Here is a 17,265-nt window from a genome sequence, read left to right as displayed (position 1 = left end):
CATGATTACATAAATAACACACTACCTAACTTTCATGTAAAACCAGGCATATCAACACTGTCACATAAACACAGTTAAGTGATGTATTCCTCAGGGATATAGGCAAGCTACTTTATGCAAGGAATGTTCAAATCTGATTGTCTGGTAGTGACACCCTGATTTATAATGTATCCTGCAAATGGTCAAAAATTTCACTTGGATAAATGGTGGTACAGAGTGGTACAGGAGTATGTTCACCCAAATACCTTCTATAGACTAATGCATGATGGTGGTTGGTGGTGCAGGTCTGGGGTTGGTGGTGCAGGTCTCTTATCAACTACCTTTAAAACACAACAACCTCCCTTGCAAAAATGCCCTGAAGGAATGTACAAGTTCACTCTGGAATCCCAGGCCCTCTCCCTGAATTCTGCCCTACAAAGCAACATTTTTGTATGAGATTAGCAGTTAAAGCTCAACATATAAGCCACCATTTATCAATTGCAATTACTATGCAAAACAATTACTTAATCTTCTTGTACATTTAGTATTTTATGGCTATCAAAAATATTCATAGTCACTTAAAAAATAATTTACAACATAGAATCAAATCTGCATCCACATGATCAGGGTTTTTAATGAAACATACTTATACACAAGCAATATGAGCAACTTGTATATTATTTCTAAATAATAACTAGCTAAAAACTTTCAAACACTATGTACGACAATAATTTATTTTGCCTATCTTGTATTAAGGTCTTAGAGTTAAACATACCCTTACAGTGATTAAAATGAGGTGATAACACTGATAAACCTTTGTAAAAGCAGTATAAACACAGCAGTTTTTGTACAGTACCAGAAATGGTAACAATGTTAACAGAAAACCTGCAAGTCACACAGTTCTGCTACTCTCTATAACACCTACACCTAGGTCACCTAGCTCTGAAACACCTACAAATATTATGAAAAGCTAGTACTTCAATTGTCACTGACTTTTATTATCTTTAGAACAATGAAAATTACCTAGCAGATAATTATGTAAATTAATTTTTAAAAAACAATCTTTGAAAATCAGTAATATGAAAGAAGCAAAAGCGATATGCAGTCTCAAGGGCACTTCTCACAAAGGTTCTAAAAAGCTTGTGCTTCATCTGTGAGCAAAAACAATTCTAATTTTGATAAAGGAGAAAGTAATCAGGGGAAAAAATACATGATTAGGAAGTTACTGCTACAAATACCCAGGAGAAATAACCAGAATGACAGAAAAATAACCATATCAGCAATAATCAGATTTGGTATATTCTATGCAATGTGAGCCTGCAGCACCTGGGTTTCAGCTAGAGTAGGGACTGTCAGAAAACAAGGGGTATTCACTTGTTTCTTTATGTTATTTGAAGCCTCAAGTCACTGAAGAATTAGTCATCAGTAATTTTACGGAAGGTTTTTGTTTCAATGAATTTTTGTGGTTTTTATATAAATGGTAAAGTAGCTCATTATTCAGTCAGATATTACAAAAAATAACACTAATGAGATAATTTCCATAGAAATTCAGATTTATTCTGACAAACACTGAAATAACCATTGAGCTTAAAAGCAAGTAATAAAGTAATCAGTCTTCATTTTCATGCTTAGAATTTGCTAATAAAACAGAATTTGGGTGACTTTTGAAAGTTCAAATTTCAGAAATTACTGAATTTTTGGTGTTGCTCCACTGTTACTACAATTCAGTTTCAGTCTTCTGACTGTGATTAAAGCACTGCTAAAATACAGGCTAAAAAATGCATGGCAGACCTTAGGAATCACATCAGAACATATATACATAAAGAAAAATCTCTGTGCACTAACAAAAATAATTTTGAAAGGTAAAATCTGTTGCAGATGCTCAATATTCAGGAAAACACCAAAGAAATAACAAATATATTTTATTGCCTTTAATATAAACCAGTGTAATACTGAAATTGCACAGTAAAGATCAGAAACACCACTGGAAAAATGTAGACCAATGCACTATTTCTAAACTTCTTGTTATAATTACTATCTTGGGGATTCATGCTAAATTGGTTACTTGAATTTATATTTTTCTCTGTGTCTGGGATTCTCTTGTAAGAGAATCAGTGGATGTTTCAGATTCAGAAATTTGCCCAGGTAAAACAAGAAGGCTTATGTTACTAGCTCTGGGAAAGCTACTTGCAGAAAGATTGTCAGGTAGTCATTTTCCACTGGAATAGAACAACATAGTGATTTTATCAGAGGAAAGACTGAACACATTACTAACTAAACTAAATACCTTTTTTCACTTTTAATTTATTAAAAATAACTGCATCATCTACCACTGCTCACCTTATTTTTCTGCACCAATTGTTGCCTGCATATGAATGAAGTACCCTATGGTAGACCACTGCTAAAGACAAACCCCACTGCCACTAGAGAATGGTAGTCAACAATCACATCACTAATGAATGTTACTCAATGTCACATTAAGTCATAGAGAATTCCAGCAGAAGAGAGAGAAGTTAATAGCATTTCACAGCACAATGCTTTAACCCACAGGGCTACCACCTTCAACAGGAAGGCACCACTACACCCTCCCAACCTCCACTGGGCTTCACTTTGTGTAGAAACATTTAGTTTCAGAATTAAAGCTAAAATTCAATCCTTTTGTTTTAAAATCAGAATGCTATGTATGGCTTATAATAGAACCAAAACAGCCTTAAGCCTTACTCTTCACCCCTCTGCATTACTTTTGACTCCTTGCAGTTCCTCCCTGAGCAGTTTCAGTCCTTTGTATTCTCTTCATACATTTTCTAGCTGCCTTTATTTAACCTTGAAGTCCCTCATACTTTTAACTCTGACTACACATCTTTTGAATTACATTTGTCATCCACAGATTAAGGGCCATGACTGCTCATTCTGACTACAGAGAATAGGCCAAAACCTCTCATTCGTTATTTCTTCCTTGTGCTCATGATGTCTTTGAGAACTGCTAGCATTTCTTTAGCATATAAGTGTGAATGAAGAATTTAAAGTAATGAGGAATGTATTAAGCCCAGAGTAGATTGTACCACTCTCAAACTGTCCACTCAGAAATCAAACTTACACTGCTGCAATTACTTTACACTTCAGGAATCAACACTCTCAACAGATTTATTTGCATCTAAAAGAGTAATATTCTTCAAGGCAATATTTTTTTTCAGCTGAACAGTTACATTTGTAATACATCTTCAGTATTTCAACAAGTGCAAACAGACTGTGCATGGCCAATCTTTGCCACACAAAATTTACAAATAGAAAAATAAGTGACAAGATCATTTTTCTCCCTTTCTGGCTTCCGAAAAAGGGTACTCTCCCATTTGGCCCCCAGAAAGAGCAGCCCACTCTAGAGGCCTTGCAGGTAAAAGAATCCAGAAGAATCACGTTCCATACAGTTTGATGTCAGATTTTTGCCTAGCTAATTACATGTCAAACGGCTTGAAGATTTGGAATGCTCAAGGATGGAAGGCTGAACCTCTGGAAATTCCTTCTCTGTTCCTCCTCACTAATGTAGAAAGAAGCACAATTCAAAGTTTAGGAAAAACCTTAGCTTATTTTCAAATAATGCCCTATGGTACTGAAAAGCAATTTTCTGCTAGCAATTATAATAGGAGAATGAACAAATATTATTTAATAGTTAAGAAAAATAGAGTCTGATGAAATTATGCTTTCATATATCTCAACATGATATTCAACCTTTAGTCTTCTACACTCTTTAAACTTAATTAGATTTAATGCAAACTATTCAGATTTTAAAAAACCACAGACCACACAAACATCTATAGGTCTTACACAAAGCAGTAAAAGATTTACCTGCAATTTTCAAACACTTACAACACAAAACATATTTTGTACATACATATCTCTAAATTAGATTAAAGGAATAATTTTTGCTGACAATATCAACAAAAAGACAGTACAAATTCATGTGACTGCAAGACCTTTATAGACAGATTGATAGGCAGACAGAAGACTAGTCAAGGGACAATCTGATGCAAAAAATGAAGTGCCAGATATACAGTTAAAAGGGAAATGCAGGATTTCTTTTGCTGAATTATCATCCAATTACATATGACAAGATTATTATTAATAAAATAGCATCTAGAAACTCAGCAGCTGATCAAGAACTCCTTGTGCCCTGCATGGTAAAATCGTGTAACAAAAAGGGCCATGCCCTGGATACTTTGCAGCATGAAGACAACAGCTCTTGAACTCCCAGGGGTGCACCGATGTCAAGAGTTCAATTGGGTCTGTTCTTCCTTTCACCAACACATACTCCTATTCTATTTTTAATCTATTAGCACTCAAAATAGTAGCAATACACGAGAGGCCCACTCTGTTTTGCTGGTATGTTTATTAGACAGTACAAGAAACAAGGCGCATGTCTCATTATTTGGGGGTGGGAGGCAGGTGGCAGTGGTAGAAATGATAAAGGACTGAACTTGAAGCAAAAGATCTGGTTCTTCACCAGTACCAGCTGGACTTATTTTTGAGTGAACCACATTCTGTGTTCAGCACAATGATGGATATCAGAAACTGTAATAAACAATTTCTACCCTGACAGGTAAGATCCAATACCTACATTTGAAAATTTTACACACTGAGTTTTTTTAAAAAAGCACTTTAAAATTCAATAACAAAAGTGAAAATATAGTCCTTCATTATGGACTTAGAAATACTGTGTTTCCCTGCAGCATCAGCATATTTTTATGGTTTGCCTTTACTTGCCAAGCAGGAAAAAACCCCAGCAAAATCTACATTATATTCTATACTTTATGTCTCAATGTACTTGCGCATACAGATATTTGTCAACTAAAGCAACTGTTAAAACTAAAGCATCAAATATCATTTTAATAATGCTCACATGCAAAATCTTTGATAAAAATACCTAAAATCATTGTATTCAATGTTAAACTATTAGTTTTCAGTTAATACAGTTATAAAAGGACTATAGATTAATTTCTGCTAATGCCACAACATAAATCCAAGAATTAAAGAAATTCAGTCTTTTAATCTACTGAAAGTAAGCAGGAAAGCTTTCCTGTAAAGAAAAAAGGGTTCAGGTCTCCTGCAGACAACAAGTTCAAAGGAATGACACTGTAAATGTTCCCTAGCAACATTAAAGATATTCATAATCCTCATCTCCTCTACCTTACTTCAGTTTTATTAATTGAAAAAGCAGCAAATGCAAACAGCCTGATAAAAATGGAAATTATTTATAATTAGTTCTTAACAAATCTATTCAATTTTATTTTTTTCAAGTTTAAGCCTGAACCAATAGAAAGAATAAATTCTCTCTCTCTCTCTTTTTTTTTTTTTTTTTTTTTTTTTTTTTTTTTAATATACTACATATGGATCTCCTAGGGAAAAAAACCAAAAATCTCAGTTTTAATTTTTTTTTCTTAAGGTTCTGGTATTCCAAACAAAATAGCAATGGTTTCCACATTACCACTTTCAAACCAATTATTCTGGGGGAAAAAAAAATACTCAATCTTTTAAAATTATTTACATTCATCCTAAATGTAAAAACCTTCTAAATTTAAAACCATGACAGTGTATTATCATACATGCTCACAAACAGTACATATCCCTACTATGTATCTTTTTCATCAGACAGTACTAGAAAAAAAAATAATAAAAATTAGGTTACTTTATAATCTTGCTTTAACTCACTTTTTTAAAGCAATAAATAAACTTTTCCTATCTTTTTAGTCCTCTAACAAGGCAGAAATAAGAAATAATCCTTTTAAGCAAGGACTAATTCTAATAGACAGGAGGTGATATCCCTTTCTACTGATAAAGTAAATATTCTTTAAATTGAACAGACCAGGTTCCCTCTTTCATTTAAGTCACTGACAAATTTCTTGTACTTCAGTGATAACTGAGGGTAAGCCATTAATTTTTCTGGGACACCTTCTTTAATCTAAACTGTATAAAAAGTACTTTCAAGGAGGACACTAACAAAAACTATTTGTACTCCTTAGAGAATTTAGTAAAATTATTATCTGTATGGCCAAATTCAAGAGAACCAGTACTTGCAGTACTGCTGGAAGATTAGCCTTCTCAATATAAAAATATGTTTCAGACACTACATGTGAAGAATATGTTCTGCCTTCAATTGGGTAACCCCAACCAGTTGTCTTGACATTAGGTGTCTTAATCCACATAAATCAGTTGTGATTGTGTTAGCTGGGGAAGTGAAGCAAACACTGTGAATCTCTAGGGAAGCATACACATCCCAACTCTCCTAAAACTTAGTTGCTTCTTTTTCATGAATGGCACATTAAGTATGCAAAAATCTGTTCTAATTGACCATATGACATAAAGAGGAAGAAGAACATGCAAACACCATAGAAATAAAGACAGCCTCAGTTACTCACAGAAGGAAGCATCCCAAGCATTTTCATAGGAATGAACCTTGCTAATGGCCCCACGGCTGCTGCAGAATAACAATTGGGTAACAGAAGGTGGGGGGGAGTATGACCAAAGAGGAAAATCTTTAAGACTAGGAAGTATTTACAACTATACAGTGCGTGGAAAGTCGGGGGGGTGGGGGGAGAAAAGTGCTTAAACAACTTAGAGAGAACACGTACAGTAAATATCACTGAGAAAGTCAGATATGCAGCAGCAGATGATAAAACAACACTCTTAGAAAGCTTTTATTGTTTTGAAAATAAATTTTCCAACCAATGTGCAGGGTTATTTTTTCAAAATTAGACCCCATGCTGAGATGATGATCTGCATTCAATTCTGTCATGCTTTCCTGAAAGCTGATGAGTCATTGTAGCACTAGGAACCCGCTTCAGTAAGAAGCTTCCTGGGCAGTTTGTGACAGTGAAATTGTGTAATTGTTGTATTTCTTTACTGTATCGTTGCTAGAATGAAAATGGCTATGCAACATGTAACTGTCAAATTATAAACCTTGCTATAATTTGATATTACAAGTTATTAAATAAAAATGAAACCTGCCATGCAAAAAATAAACCACATTCCCTTACAGATAATAAACATGATAACCACATGAAATGAAAGCTATTTCTGTCTTCCCACCACAGAACCCATACTCACAACAAAATTCTTTAGCATGATGCCAGCAGGACTCTAGATTTAAAAATAAGAAAAAAAACCACCAACGAATTTAAGCTGTGCCCCAAAGCTTCACAGGGCACTAGTAATTTTGCACAAATTTCAAAAATTGCAACAGTTACTCATTGCAAACTAAACGTGTGGGAACATGGCTAAAAAAGCAGAATGGAAGTGTCAGTACAGAATAGATAGAACACATGCCATATGCCTAGATAGGCGTTCTAATGCTACTTACAACTGCCCAAGGCTTTGGGAAGTACATATATTCCTTTGGATACATTGACACGTCACCCTTCCCCCTAATTCGGTAGTGACTCTGTTTCAGTTAGCAGCTAATGGCTGGTCACTCCTTATCAAGCCTCCTGAAATTCCATATGTCAAGGCAGGCCTGAGTAAATGACAGATCATAAAATCATAGAACGCCTTGGGTTTGAAGGGACCTTAAAGATCACCTAGTTCCACACCTCCTGCCAGGATCACCTGAACTGGAACAACAATGCTGACTGATGTGCTCACACAAAACGCAGTTTGCTCTTAAAGGACCTGAAAACAAACAATACGAATTAAATAATCCTTTGGCTGTTTTGTTTCTAAGTGCAACTTATTTTCTTTCTAGTTTTTGATTAAAAAAAAAAATCAAGAAATTCTTTTACACAAATAGTAATATTTATGAGTGTGCCACATTGAAAAGACAGTCCTTGAATTCATAAGAAGAAGATAAATACAAGAAATACAATCTTATCCTGAAACATTATTCTTTCAGTCAACCCCAATGGAAGCATTTTACCTATAATTTCCCTAAGCATCCAAACTCTATAACTCCCAGATTTACTCACCCATTTTGACTTTTTAAGGATGCTTGATTCTGCTGTGAATTCCCTTCATTACTGGCTGCTGGGCATAATATTTTAAATAATTCTTTAAATTAATTTTGCTAACTACTCTAAGCATATTCCAGAGACAGATGTTAATAGTACGGAAGAACTTCTCTAGCTGGTATAGCTGCTTAAGCCCTATACTTGCTACGTGCTTGGAAACAGAAAAGTATACACATATTGCACCCTATGTCCTTGCATACAGAAGCAAGCACAAAAAACTCCAGGAAAGGCATGCACTGTCTCCCAGGAATCTCAACGGTAACACACATCATACAAATCACATTGCTCAGAGGACTGCAGGCATTTGCCTACAGGTCTGCAACTTTTAACTTGTAATCTCCTCCTCACAGCAATACTTTTCCATCAGTCTTTCTGTCTGCTAGGATAAGATTGCAACCACACCTGTTATATTGCTGTCCAGAGAGCCAGTATCTCCACACAGGCTGCTTAAAGACTAGATTTTTTTCCTTTAACAGGGTGATTATTTGGGCCTCTCCCTTCCTCTACTGTCTTACAGGACTTAAGTCTCTGAGAGTTCTTAACTCCTATTAGAAAAATTACATAGGCCAAGAATTAAAAAGTTGTGCACCCACTTTCAGTGAAGCTTTAAAGCACATTCTGTGACTGACTTCATACAGAAAATTAATAACTGCAGAGCTAACAAACACAGCTCAAATACTCTTATGGAAGACATCACAGATTTTGTCACTCATTTCAGACCAACTGAAGTTTGTTTCACACGAAATGGTTTTAAAAATTGTTAGACCTTGCAGCAGTAAGAGTAATTTTTATTAATACAGGTAGAAGGCCAACAAGAACTGCAGCAAGACTCAATGCACTTGGTTATCATCCAATGCACTTATTACATTGCAGGTTGAGAACAGCCCTACTACCCTGCTCAAAAGTGATTATGTGAGGAGCCCCATTCAAGTCAAGCCATCTGTTTACTCAAAACAACTTTACAAAAGTGTTTCCAGCAGCCCTAACCCTTGTTCATTCTAGCCCTGATGGGACCACTCTTGTTACCAGCACAGTTAGGTTTTTAGCAATAGACAGTGGTTGCATGGCCAGACTGATTTACCATAGGAAAATGGAGTGTCTCTTTCTCACCCTCTTTCCAACATCTCTCCTTGTACATGATGCCAAGGTTCCCTTTCTTTTCTGAATTCCAGTAACTACCACGCCTTTCTTTCTGCATGCTGCTTAAAATCCCTAGGCCATAATTGCATAGGTTTGGTTTATTTTTCCCACAGGTTTCTAAGTGAAAGCATCTCAGAGAAGGTCCAATGAGCAGTGGCACAAAGGTACCAACAACCCAAGGTTGTCAGCAACACGGGCATGGGACATTGGAAAAGAGAAGATGAATGTGAGCATCCTGCTCTCAGGAGCAGTGAACTAGCTGTTCATAGGGCTCATCACTTCTCATGAAACTGTACCCTTAGATGACAAGGTATGATAAGGGCTTGATCAGATCAAAATGGATACTGAATTATATGAACTTTACATGGTAGATTTCCTTGTTTAGGACAAATCTGGGAAGGGTTATTCATATATGTCTGTATTCCAGTTCTGCAGACCTCATACTTCCTCAAAGTAAACTGAACTTTCTATGGTATATTTATTTGAGTTGATAACGTGCACCATGGTTTCTGAAGATAAAAACCATTACCTAGATTCTAAATACATCACTGAATGTATCAGTTCCTGGGATATCTTTGTGGGCTATGCCTTCTTTTTTTAATTTTTTTTTTTTTTTTTAAGACACCACAGAACACAACTAAAGCCCCAGCCTTCTTGGTCCATAAAAGCATAACCCTGCAATCCCCATAAAAGGTAATCCCAATTCCCCATTCTCTGACTTGACTCAGCAGGGTGTAGTATCATGACCTAGCTGTGCAGGAAAATAATTGGGCAGACATACTGCTGCTGTAAACAGTGCCCTTTTGCTGAAGATCTGGCTTCTTGATGGTAAAACAAAGGCAATAAAATAGAACAGGTCATAGAAATAGAACCATTTCAGTCAACTTTTATATGTTGTTTCGCTAATCCAAAACAAAACTTGTAACAGTGATCGTTTGATCTCTAATCCACTTTAAGCATTGCAAAACAAAGAAAACATTAAAACCCCTGAAACCAACAGTAAAAGCTTAAGGAATATACTAAAGGCTATCCATTTCATTTAACAATTCTATGCTTACTCATTAAACAAAATTTTTTTCAACTGTTTTATAAGTGTACTCTGTCAAGGGAGAAAAAAAGCTGCTAAAAAAATTAACATTATCATAACAAAATGGACTTAAAGATGGAGCTCAAACAATTAAAAGCTATTTAAAGAGATGTTTACTCTTCACTGAATCAATTTTTCTGTCTTAGTTCAGTACAACTCAGGGTAATTTCTTTGAAATTAAAGGAAATAGGCTGGGATGACTCAGAAGAAACCTTGTTATTCTTTCATCCAGAAAAAGTTCAAGGTATTTTTAAGAATAGCATATTATTAACAAATTATATAAACTTTCATTTTTAATAATTGAAAAACCAGCTCTTTTATCTGCCACATTCAGTATAAACTATTAAAAAGAAACTGACAAACTAGGACTATCACCACTAATTAGACAAAGTGGAATAAATACATCCACTACTCTTTAAACAGATGCCAACCTGCAGATTCTTAGTTAGAATGGCCCTTTAATGTTTTTCAACAATGACAACTTCTAGAAAGTGTAACTTCCTTTGAAACATCCAAAGTACTACATGGTTTGAGTATGTTTTAAAGTAGAGCTCTGAAAGCTCTACAAAGATATAACTTCCACTTAAAAAAGTGATAGTACAGAGTGATTCAAGTTACATATCTATTTTTTCTATCTGAAAAATTATCACAACCACTCAGATCTAAAAGTAAGTATTGCAGAAGACTGAATAGATCCAATAACAGAGATAAAATAAACTACATCTATAATGTGCCTGCTTACTGCCCAAATAAAAACAAGAGTATTCAGATCTAGAAGAACCTTCAGGTTCAGTGTTAAAGAATGAGAAGAGTGCAAGAAGGCACATAGAGGGGAAAGGCTCCAAAGAGCACAAGTGATTTCATGTCAACCCACGAAGCCCAAAAGGAAAAGAATTAAAAGGCTGCAATTTCATTGCAGCCTACCTTTCCCCCAAATGAATCTTTGCTATTTCCTGCAAAACACATGGCAAGTAAATCTGGATTAAAGTAGGATTTCATTGCTCAAATTTCCAATCAGCTCAATTTATGAAAGAAGGTTTTGGTTTGTCTTACAGGGAAATAGAAGCATCACACACATCACACATTTATCTTAGTTGAAATCTCCTTGGATGCTCTGCCTCTGTTTGTCTTCACTCCTCTAGCTTAATTATTTACTGTAATTCTAGCATTTGGCAAAGAACCTAAATCTAACCAAGTGTCATCCAATAAGTGCTTTCAATATTTAACTAAAATTCTGGGGTTTGACCCATTCTTTGCTTTAGTTGATTACTTTGCAAATACCTGATATGCTTTACTGCACAGAATACAGAAAAAGAGTGAATTATTAAGAAAATTCAAGAGATATTCTAGAAGTGGGCTATTCATTAAAAAGAACAAGAAAAAAAAGCCCCAAATCCCTGTTAATGCACAGAAAAACTCATTAAAATGTGAAAAGACTAATGCATTTCACTGACGGATACTTCTAAATTGTCAGGCCTCAAGAAGTAAACCAGCTTAGAACAGGCAGATGGACACTCAGTGCAATTTTTGCTCTTGATTTTGTGTGAGTACATCTCCAAGAGAAACCAAGAAAATTGTACTAGCACAGGATTATGAACAGTGAAATGCACAAAACCCAGTAAAATGTATGTCAGAATTGCATTGGTATATTCATATTTCTTGCCATCCTTTTTCCTTTCTTATTACTTCCAAATCCTCAGTCCCCGGTCACTCAAGTCTTCAAACTCTACATCTTACCAGAGGTAGAATCTTACAGAGAGGTTTCTCTGTTATTTAAAAGTGTGCAGTGCTGTACAAGGAAGTATGGATAGTGACTCTGACCTGTTGCCTGTAGCAATGTCACTGTACATCATCTTACAGACAAATTAAAGTTTTGAGTGAACAAAATGTCTAAAAAACACTGAATTATTAATTTGGAGATTGAACTACTACAATATCTTACGGAAAAGCATCTTTCTCCATGACTTCCAGAAAGCACTGCAGTACCTCTTCTCTACTTGGTCTTACCATACTTATTTCTTAATGGCTTGCCACACCTCATGCAAATGTTCATTTTGATTTCTGGTATATCTTATCACAACCTATGCATTCATTCTTAGAATAGCCTTCATCCTCAGACTAATAGAGACCTCATAATGGTAACAAATTTTAGTCATATTTACCTGGGATGTATCAAGCTGATGATTTATCATTGCAGAGATTCAGTATACAAATCAAATTATGTGAACTAACATCCATCCATTGCTTCTAGTTTTTGAACTGAGTGTGAAGCACTTTGACATCCCTCAAAATAAACATGAGCATTAGTCCCATGATGCTTCTGCTTGACACTACCTTCACTTAACTACTTTTTAGATGGCAGTTACATTTTTTTCTGACAACAATTACACCACAGGCATGAAGACCTATAAAGTAAAGGTTGGAGAAACAGGTCCTGTGCTGGTGGCAATTATAAAACACATCATTTTTATTCCATTTATGAGCACTATGTATACTCTCAGTAAAACTAGAATTAGGCAAATTGACAAAGAGTACAGTCATTTAAGCAAGAGATTTGGGGAAATTATTCTAGAAACAACCATCTTATACTGACGCTCACATATTGCCAACCAAAATCTCAGAAAACATCAGTGAAGCACCTTTGGAAATACTGAGGATTAGGCAAGATAATAGATTTTCACTATTTTCCTTCTAAGGCTTGGGATTGCTTTCATGGTTCTCCAAATTTTCTTTTTAAAATAAGTGTCTGACATGATCTTATCACTTAAGGAGCTGTAACTTAAGGTTACCAAATATTTCACTATCATAATCACAGTGCAGGCAAAACTAATATCCAGGTATTTTTTATCTAGTATCAGTCACCCATTACTAAAATTATACTGTTTGATTTCCACAGTTATTCCACTGTGGAGGAAGGGGGGAGGGGAGAATGGGAGAAAGAGGGGGAGGAACACCATGAAAGCAAAAAATTTCTGTACTTCTACTACTTATGGATACTAGTTCAAAGCCTGTCTCTGCTTATTCTATCATGTCATTTATCAGGTACGATCTGGACAGCCTCAAGCAGCTGTAGAACAAAAAAATAAATTTTTGATCTGCACTGCAGGTTCCATTCTATCCAATGTAAAATAATAGTGCATAGGATTAGTTCTGCCCAGTGTGACCTCTTTGGCTGGAGTTTTTGCAGGTCTCCAGCACATTAGCTATCTCTTATTTCCCTGTTCATAAGTGGGAGCTGCGAGCAGCAGTTGCTGTATAATTACTTAGTTGATTCTGTCTAAGGAGCTTAAACTAAGAGTTGAGCAAAGAAAGCAGATTAACAATTTGAACCCACACGTAATACACAGACACACAGAACCAGCAGGACTGCAGGTCAATACGTGGGGCGGAGGAAATGCACTTCAGCCACTCTTGCTCCAACAAGACAGGCTTGATTTGCAACGCAAGGCAATTAAAGAGCGTGAGGAAGGGGAAGGCAGGAAGATGGGCTGCAGGCACAGCCGGCGGGAGGACTCGGGCACACGGCTGCCCCATCGCTAGCAGCAGATTAGCACCGGAGGAGCGGCACTCAGCCTGCCCGGCCAGTCACATGCTCCTCCAGGTCGCCTAGCAACAGTAAAGCCCCGAGAAAAAGTTCTCCCTCTCTCAACTTCAAATCTGCGTCTGAGACCGACTGAGGGGAGCTTATTGTGCTCCAGACTAAGCATCTGTTTCTTTCTTAGAGCCTTCTGAAAATGACTGCATATACCACACGTACACAAGCATGTCCATGCATAACCCCCAGCCCCCGGCCCGACCTGTCTACGTGCAAGTGCTGCAGCCTGTGCACTCCTCAGCAGAAACAACTCTAGGCACAATTTTACTGGTCACCAATCAGCTCTTGGAATGCAGGTGAACTCTGCTCTGCAAAACCACCCGTATTTCAGTAGCAAGAAAGGCACAAAGACCGCAAAGAAAAAATGCAAAAAGTTTGGGGTGATTTTTTTTTTTTTTTTTTTTTTTTGGCCTTATTCACAGCCAGTAATCAAGACTCACAGAAAAACCTGCCTGCTTGCATTTCTGCAAAACCATGAATTTAGACCATGGAGTTGCAAAGTCTGAGATGTCCCTCAAAATCTAGCCACATTTGTGTGCTGCTATCTTACACAACTATGAAAAAAAAAAAAAGCTTATACAAACCAGAAAAACAATCAAAGGAAGCATCCTAGGATAATTTAAAACCAAAATGAAGTGAAGTTAAAGAGTCGGTGGTGCTTGCAGTGCTTTTTAAGGCGCTACTCATTTTTCCACAACAGAAACCGACTTCATCAAATGACTCCTGGAAAGAGCCAACTGTCTCCCCTAGCTATCCAAAAAACCCTCTACTTTCAGGAACTTTGGTCGTTTTTTTATAAAAATCCTCTGAGAAGGGATGTGCTCCTTGCGGTGCAATTCCCATTCCGGCTGTAAAGCTGGAAGCATAGCTCTTACCTTGGCAACTGCCCTGCATTATGCATGCAGTGAATAGTATGAGCAGTTTGCAAGCAATTGCTGCTCTTCCATCCATCCGATGGTGAGGTCCCATCTGGGCTGGGATGCTCCAGCTTCAGCTGGCTCCTGGACTCCGGGGTGCTGATCTGCACAGCAGCAGCACAAGGAGCCTGGTGTCTTTTTCTTATCCTGCTAGTAGCAGAAGAAAGGCGTGTTCGCCTGTTGAGACATCGCGTTTTCTATAAACTCCCACCCTCCAGACATTGCATAAAGCTCTTTATACCCGGCGGCCCCGGAACCAGCATGAGGGAATCAGGCACTGCTCCAGGCCCTGCAGCCACAGGCTGCCTCTGCCCCTCCTTCCACACTTTGCAGGATAGCCAAGATGCTTCCAAGACCCTGCACTTTGCTGACTTTGTATCAGAGTCCATTGGTGCTGCATTTAATGTGCTCATCTATTTTGAGTATTTCTGGGAATTGCAGGTGGCAAGTGAAATATGTCACAGGTTTTAGTGTCCCATAGGAATGCACCAAATATAAAAAAGTATTTTTGATTAAAAAATCCAGCATCTACTCACCAATGCAGAGGTCAAGCTTAGAACTTTGTACTCCTCACATAAATACAATGAAAGGAAAACTGCAGAGATGAAACTTACTTTTGCACTTTCTTAGCTGATAAAATCAATTTGATAAAGTGCTTTGGCTGCGAATTCTCAAGGTATCAGCTGGAGACGCACTCCTTTAGTTCTGCACTCCAACAGTGTGTGCAGCACACAAAGAAATATCTCCTTGTGTTTTACTTCTGCCATTTCAGGAGCCATATACCCATTAACAAGGGAAGAGCAGTATGTAGGATCACAGGGAAAGATAAAGATACACTAACACTTCAGACTGGAATGGAGCCTTGGTAAAAAGGACAAACATTTTGGAGGCTTTGCCTGCAGGATCAGAAACATCATATACAAAATGTGTTAAGTTAAATCATTATTTTTTTTAGTATTAGTCAAAATAATCTTTCATGTAGAAAATTTTGTTTTGCCAAGCTGTTATTTTTTCATATGTGTACACACATACACATGCCTGTCAACAGTGACTACTGTACATACATACCATGAGATGATAGGTCTATTTGTCTTCCAAGAGGGTCTGTAAGATTAATTTTAATGATACTCTTATAAATACCATATATCTTTTGCATTAGCACCATGCCATGCTCATTATATTGCAGTGGCTCTTTGCTGATGCTGCAAAAAAACTTAAGCAATATTTCAAACCTTAACTCTTCTTTTTTGCCATGGACTGCAATTTCAAGAAAGAGGTGTCTGTATTTCTCCTGCAGAAGTTGCACAGGAACATGTTGCTGCTTATTAGCAGACTGTGACTTCTCTCCAGGTCCTGTGGGACGCTAATCCCTCTAAACCTTTCCGTAAAGGCTTTCTATCTATCAAGATAGTAAAGAGGGGGGGTGGGGAGAGAAGATGTGGAGCGTAGGCTTTTGCAAGGTTGTGATTTATGCAGGTTCAGGGCTGTTTGGTGTAGTGGTACGACACAGCACCGAGGTCAAGCCACAAGAAACACTGGGGGCAGATCAGAATATTCAATTAGCTTCCTGGCACCTCTGAATCACAAAGAGAGGATAAGATCTCTCCATCACAAGATCCAGAGCTGCCGGGGGAGGGGGAGACATGCCCTCTTCAAATCTCCCTCCTCCCTCCCACCCTCTCTCCTTTCACTGTAGGGGAATAGTGCCTGAAACATTCCTTTCTGCACGGAAGGTCTTTTCCTATTGTTGTTTTCTTTGTGTTTCAGTGTTGCCAACTTACTGGAATTCTTGTCGTGGTTTCACAGCAAGGCTCAGGCTGACCAAACGGAACCAGCTGCGTTTGTGTATGGGGCCACTGCTGCTTTAATCTCCCAACAAGGCCGATGGGGAGGAAAGGAAGGGATCCTCAGAGGGGAGCAAGCAGATCTGTTCTCTACAGATGGGTGCCAGCAAAGCCAACACACAGACTGACCATACTTAGTTAGAAGATGAATTGTTTAAAGCAGTTCAGAGTCCAGCAACGTGCAGAGAGGGCAAACAGTGCTTGGGAGCTGCAACCCCAGGCTGGGAGCTATGTGTAGTCTTCTGTCACTGTGTTTGAAGTGACCTGGATGCAAGCTTTGAGAGGCACCTACCTGTTTCACTCGTCATAGCTGGCAGCCAGAAAGTGTGCTCCTGCCCCATTTACCATCACCATTTCTACAAGTCTGTATTTCCCATGGGTGAGAAGCTAGAAGGATTCTCCAGCAGGAATGGTGGAGATGCTATTGACAGTGAGCATGTCATGCCCTTCCCACCCACTATTCTTTGCACTCACAAGACAAAATTTACATTTAGAGACATATAAACTGATAAACCCAGGTATTTTACTACTGAATAAAAGTAACAAAGGAGCCAGCACTGGACAATGCTATCCTCTGTTTACTTAATCTAAAATTTTCTCCTCTCACTTTACCATGGCACCTCATCATCCAACTAATGGGACCCTGTCCTGCTGGACACAATTAAATGGGACTTCTTTGAGACTAGAGACTTCAAGAATAAAAACTCCT

At 37.5% G+C, this 17,265-nt stretch overlaps 1 protein-coding gene across 1 annotated transcript in view; it reads right to left on the bottom strand.

The window, feature by feature from the left end:
* Nucleotides 1-14,921, bottom strand: part of LRP2 (LDL receptor related protein 2) — a 107,223-nt gene extending 92,302 nt beyond the window's left edge. The window contains exon 1 of the mRNA XM_056495832.1: nt 14,671-14,921. Coding sequence (XP_056351807.1) covers nt 14,671-14,764 — 94 coding nt within the window. The 5' untranslated portion in view covers nt 14,765-14,921. The remainder of the gene's footprint in view (nt 1-14,670) is intronic.
* Between the last annotated feature and the right edge of the window lie 2,344 nt (nt 14,922-17,265).

This window comes from Oenanthe melanoleuca, chromosome 7 (genome assembly GCF_029582105.1).
Source record: "Oenanthe melanoleuca isolate GR-GAL-2019-014 chromosome 7, OMel1.0, whole genome shotgun sequence".
NCBI lineage: Eukaryota > Metazoa > Chordata > Aves > Passeriformes > Muscicapidae > Oenanthe > Oenanthe melanoleuca.
Note: the sequence above shows the minus strand (reverse complement) of the source record. Positions and strands in the feature narration are given on the sequence as shown.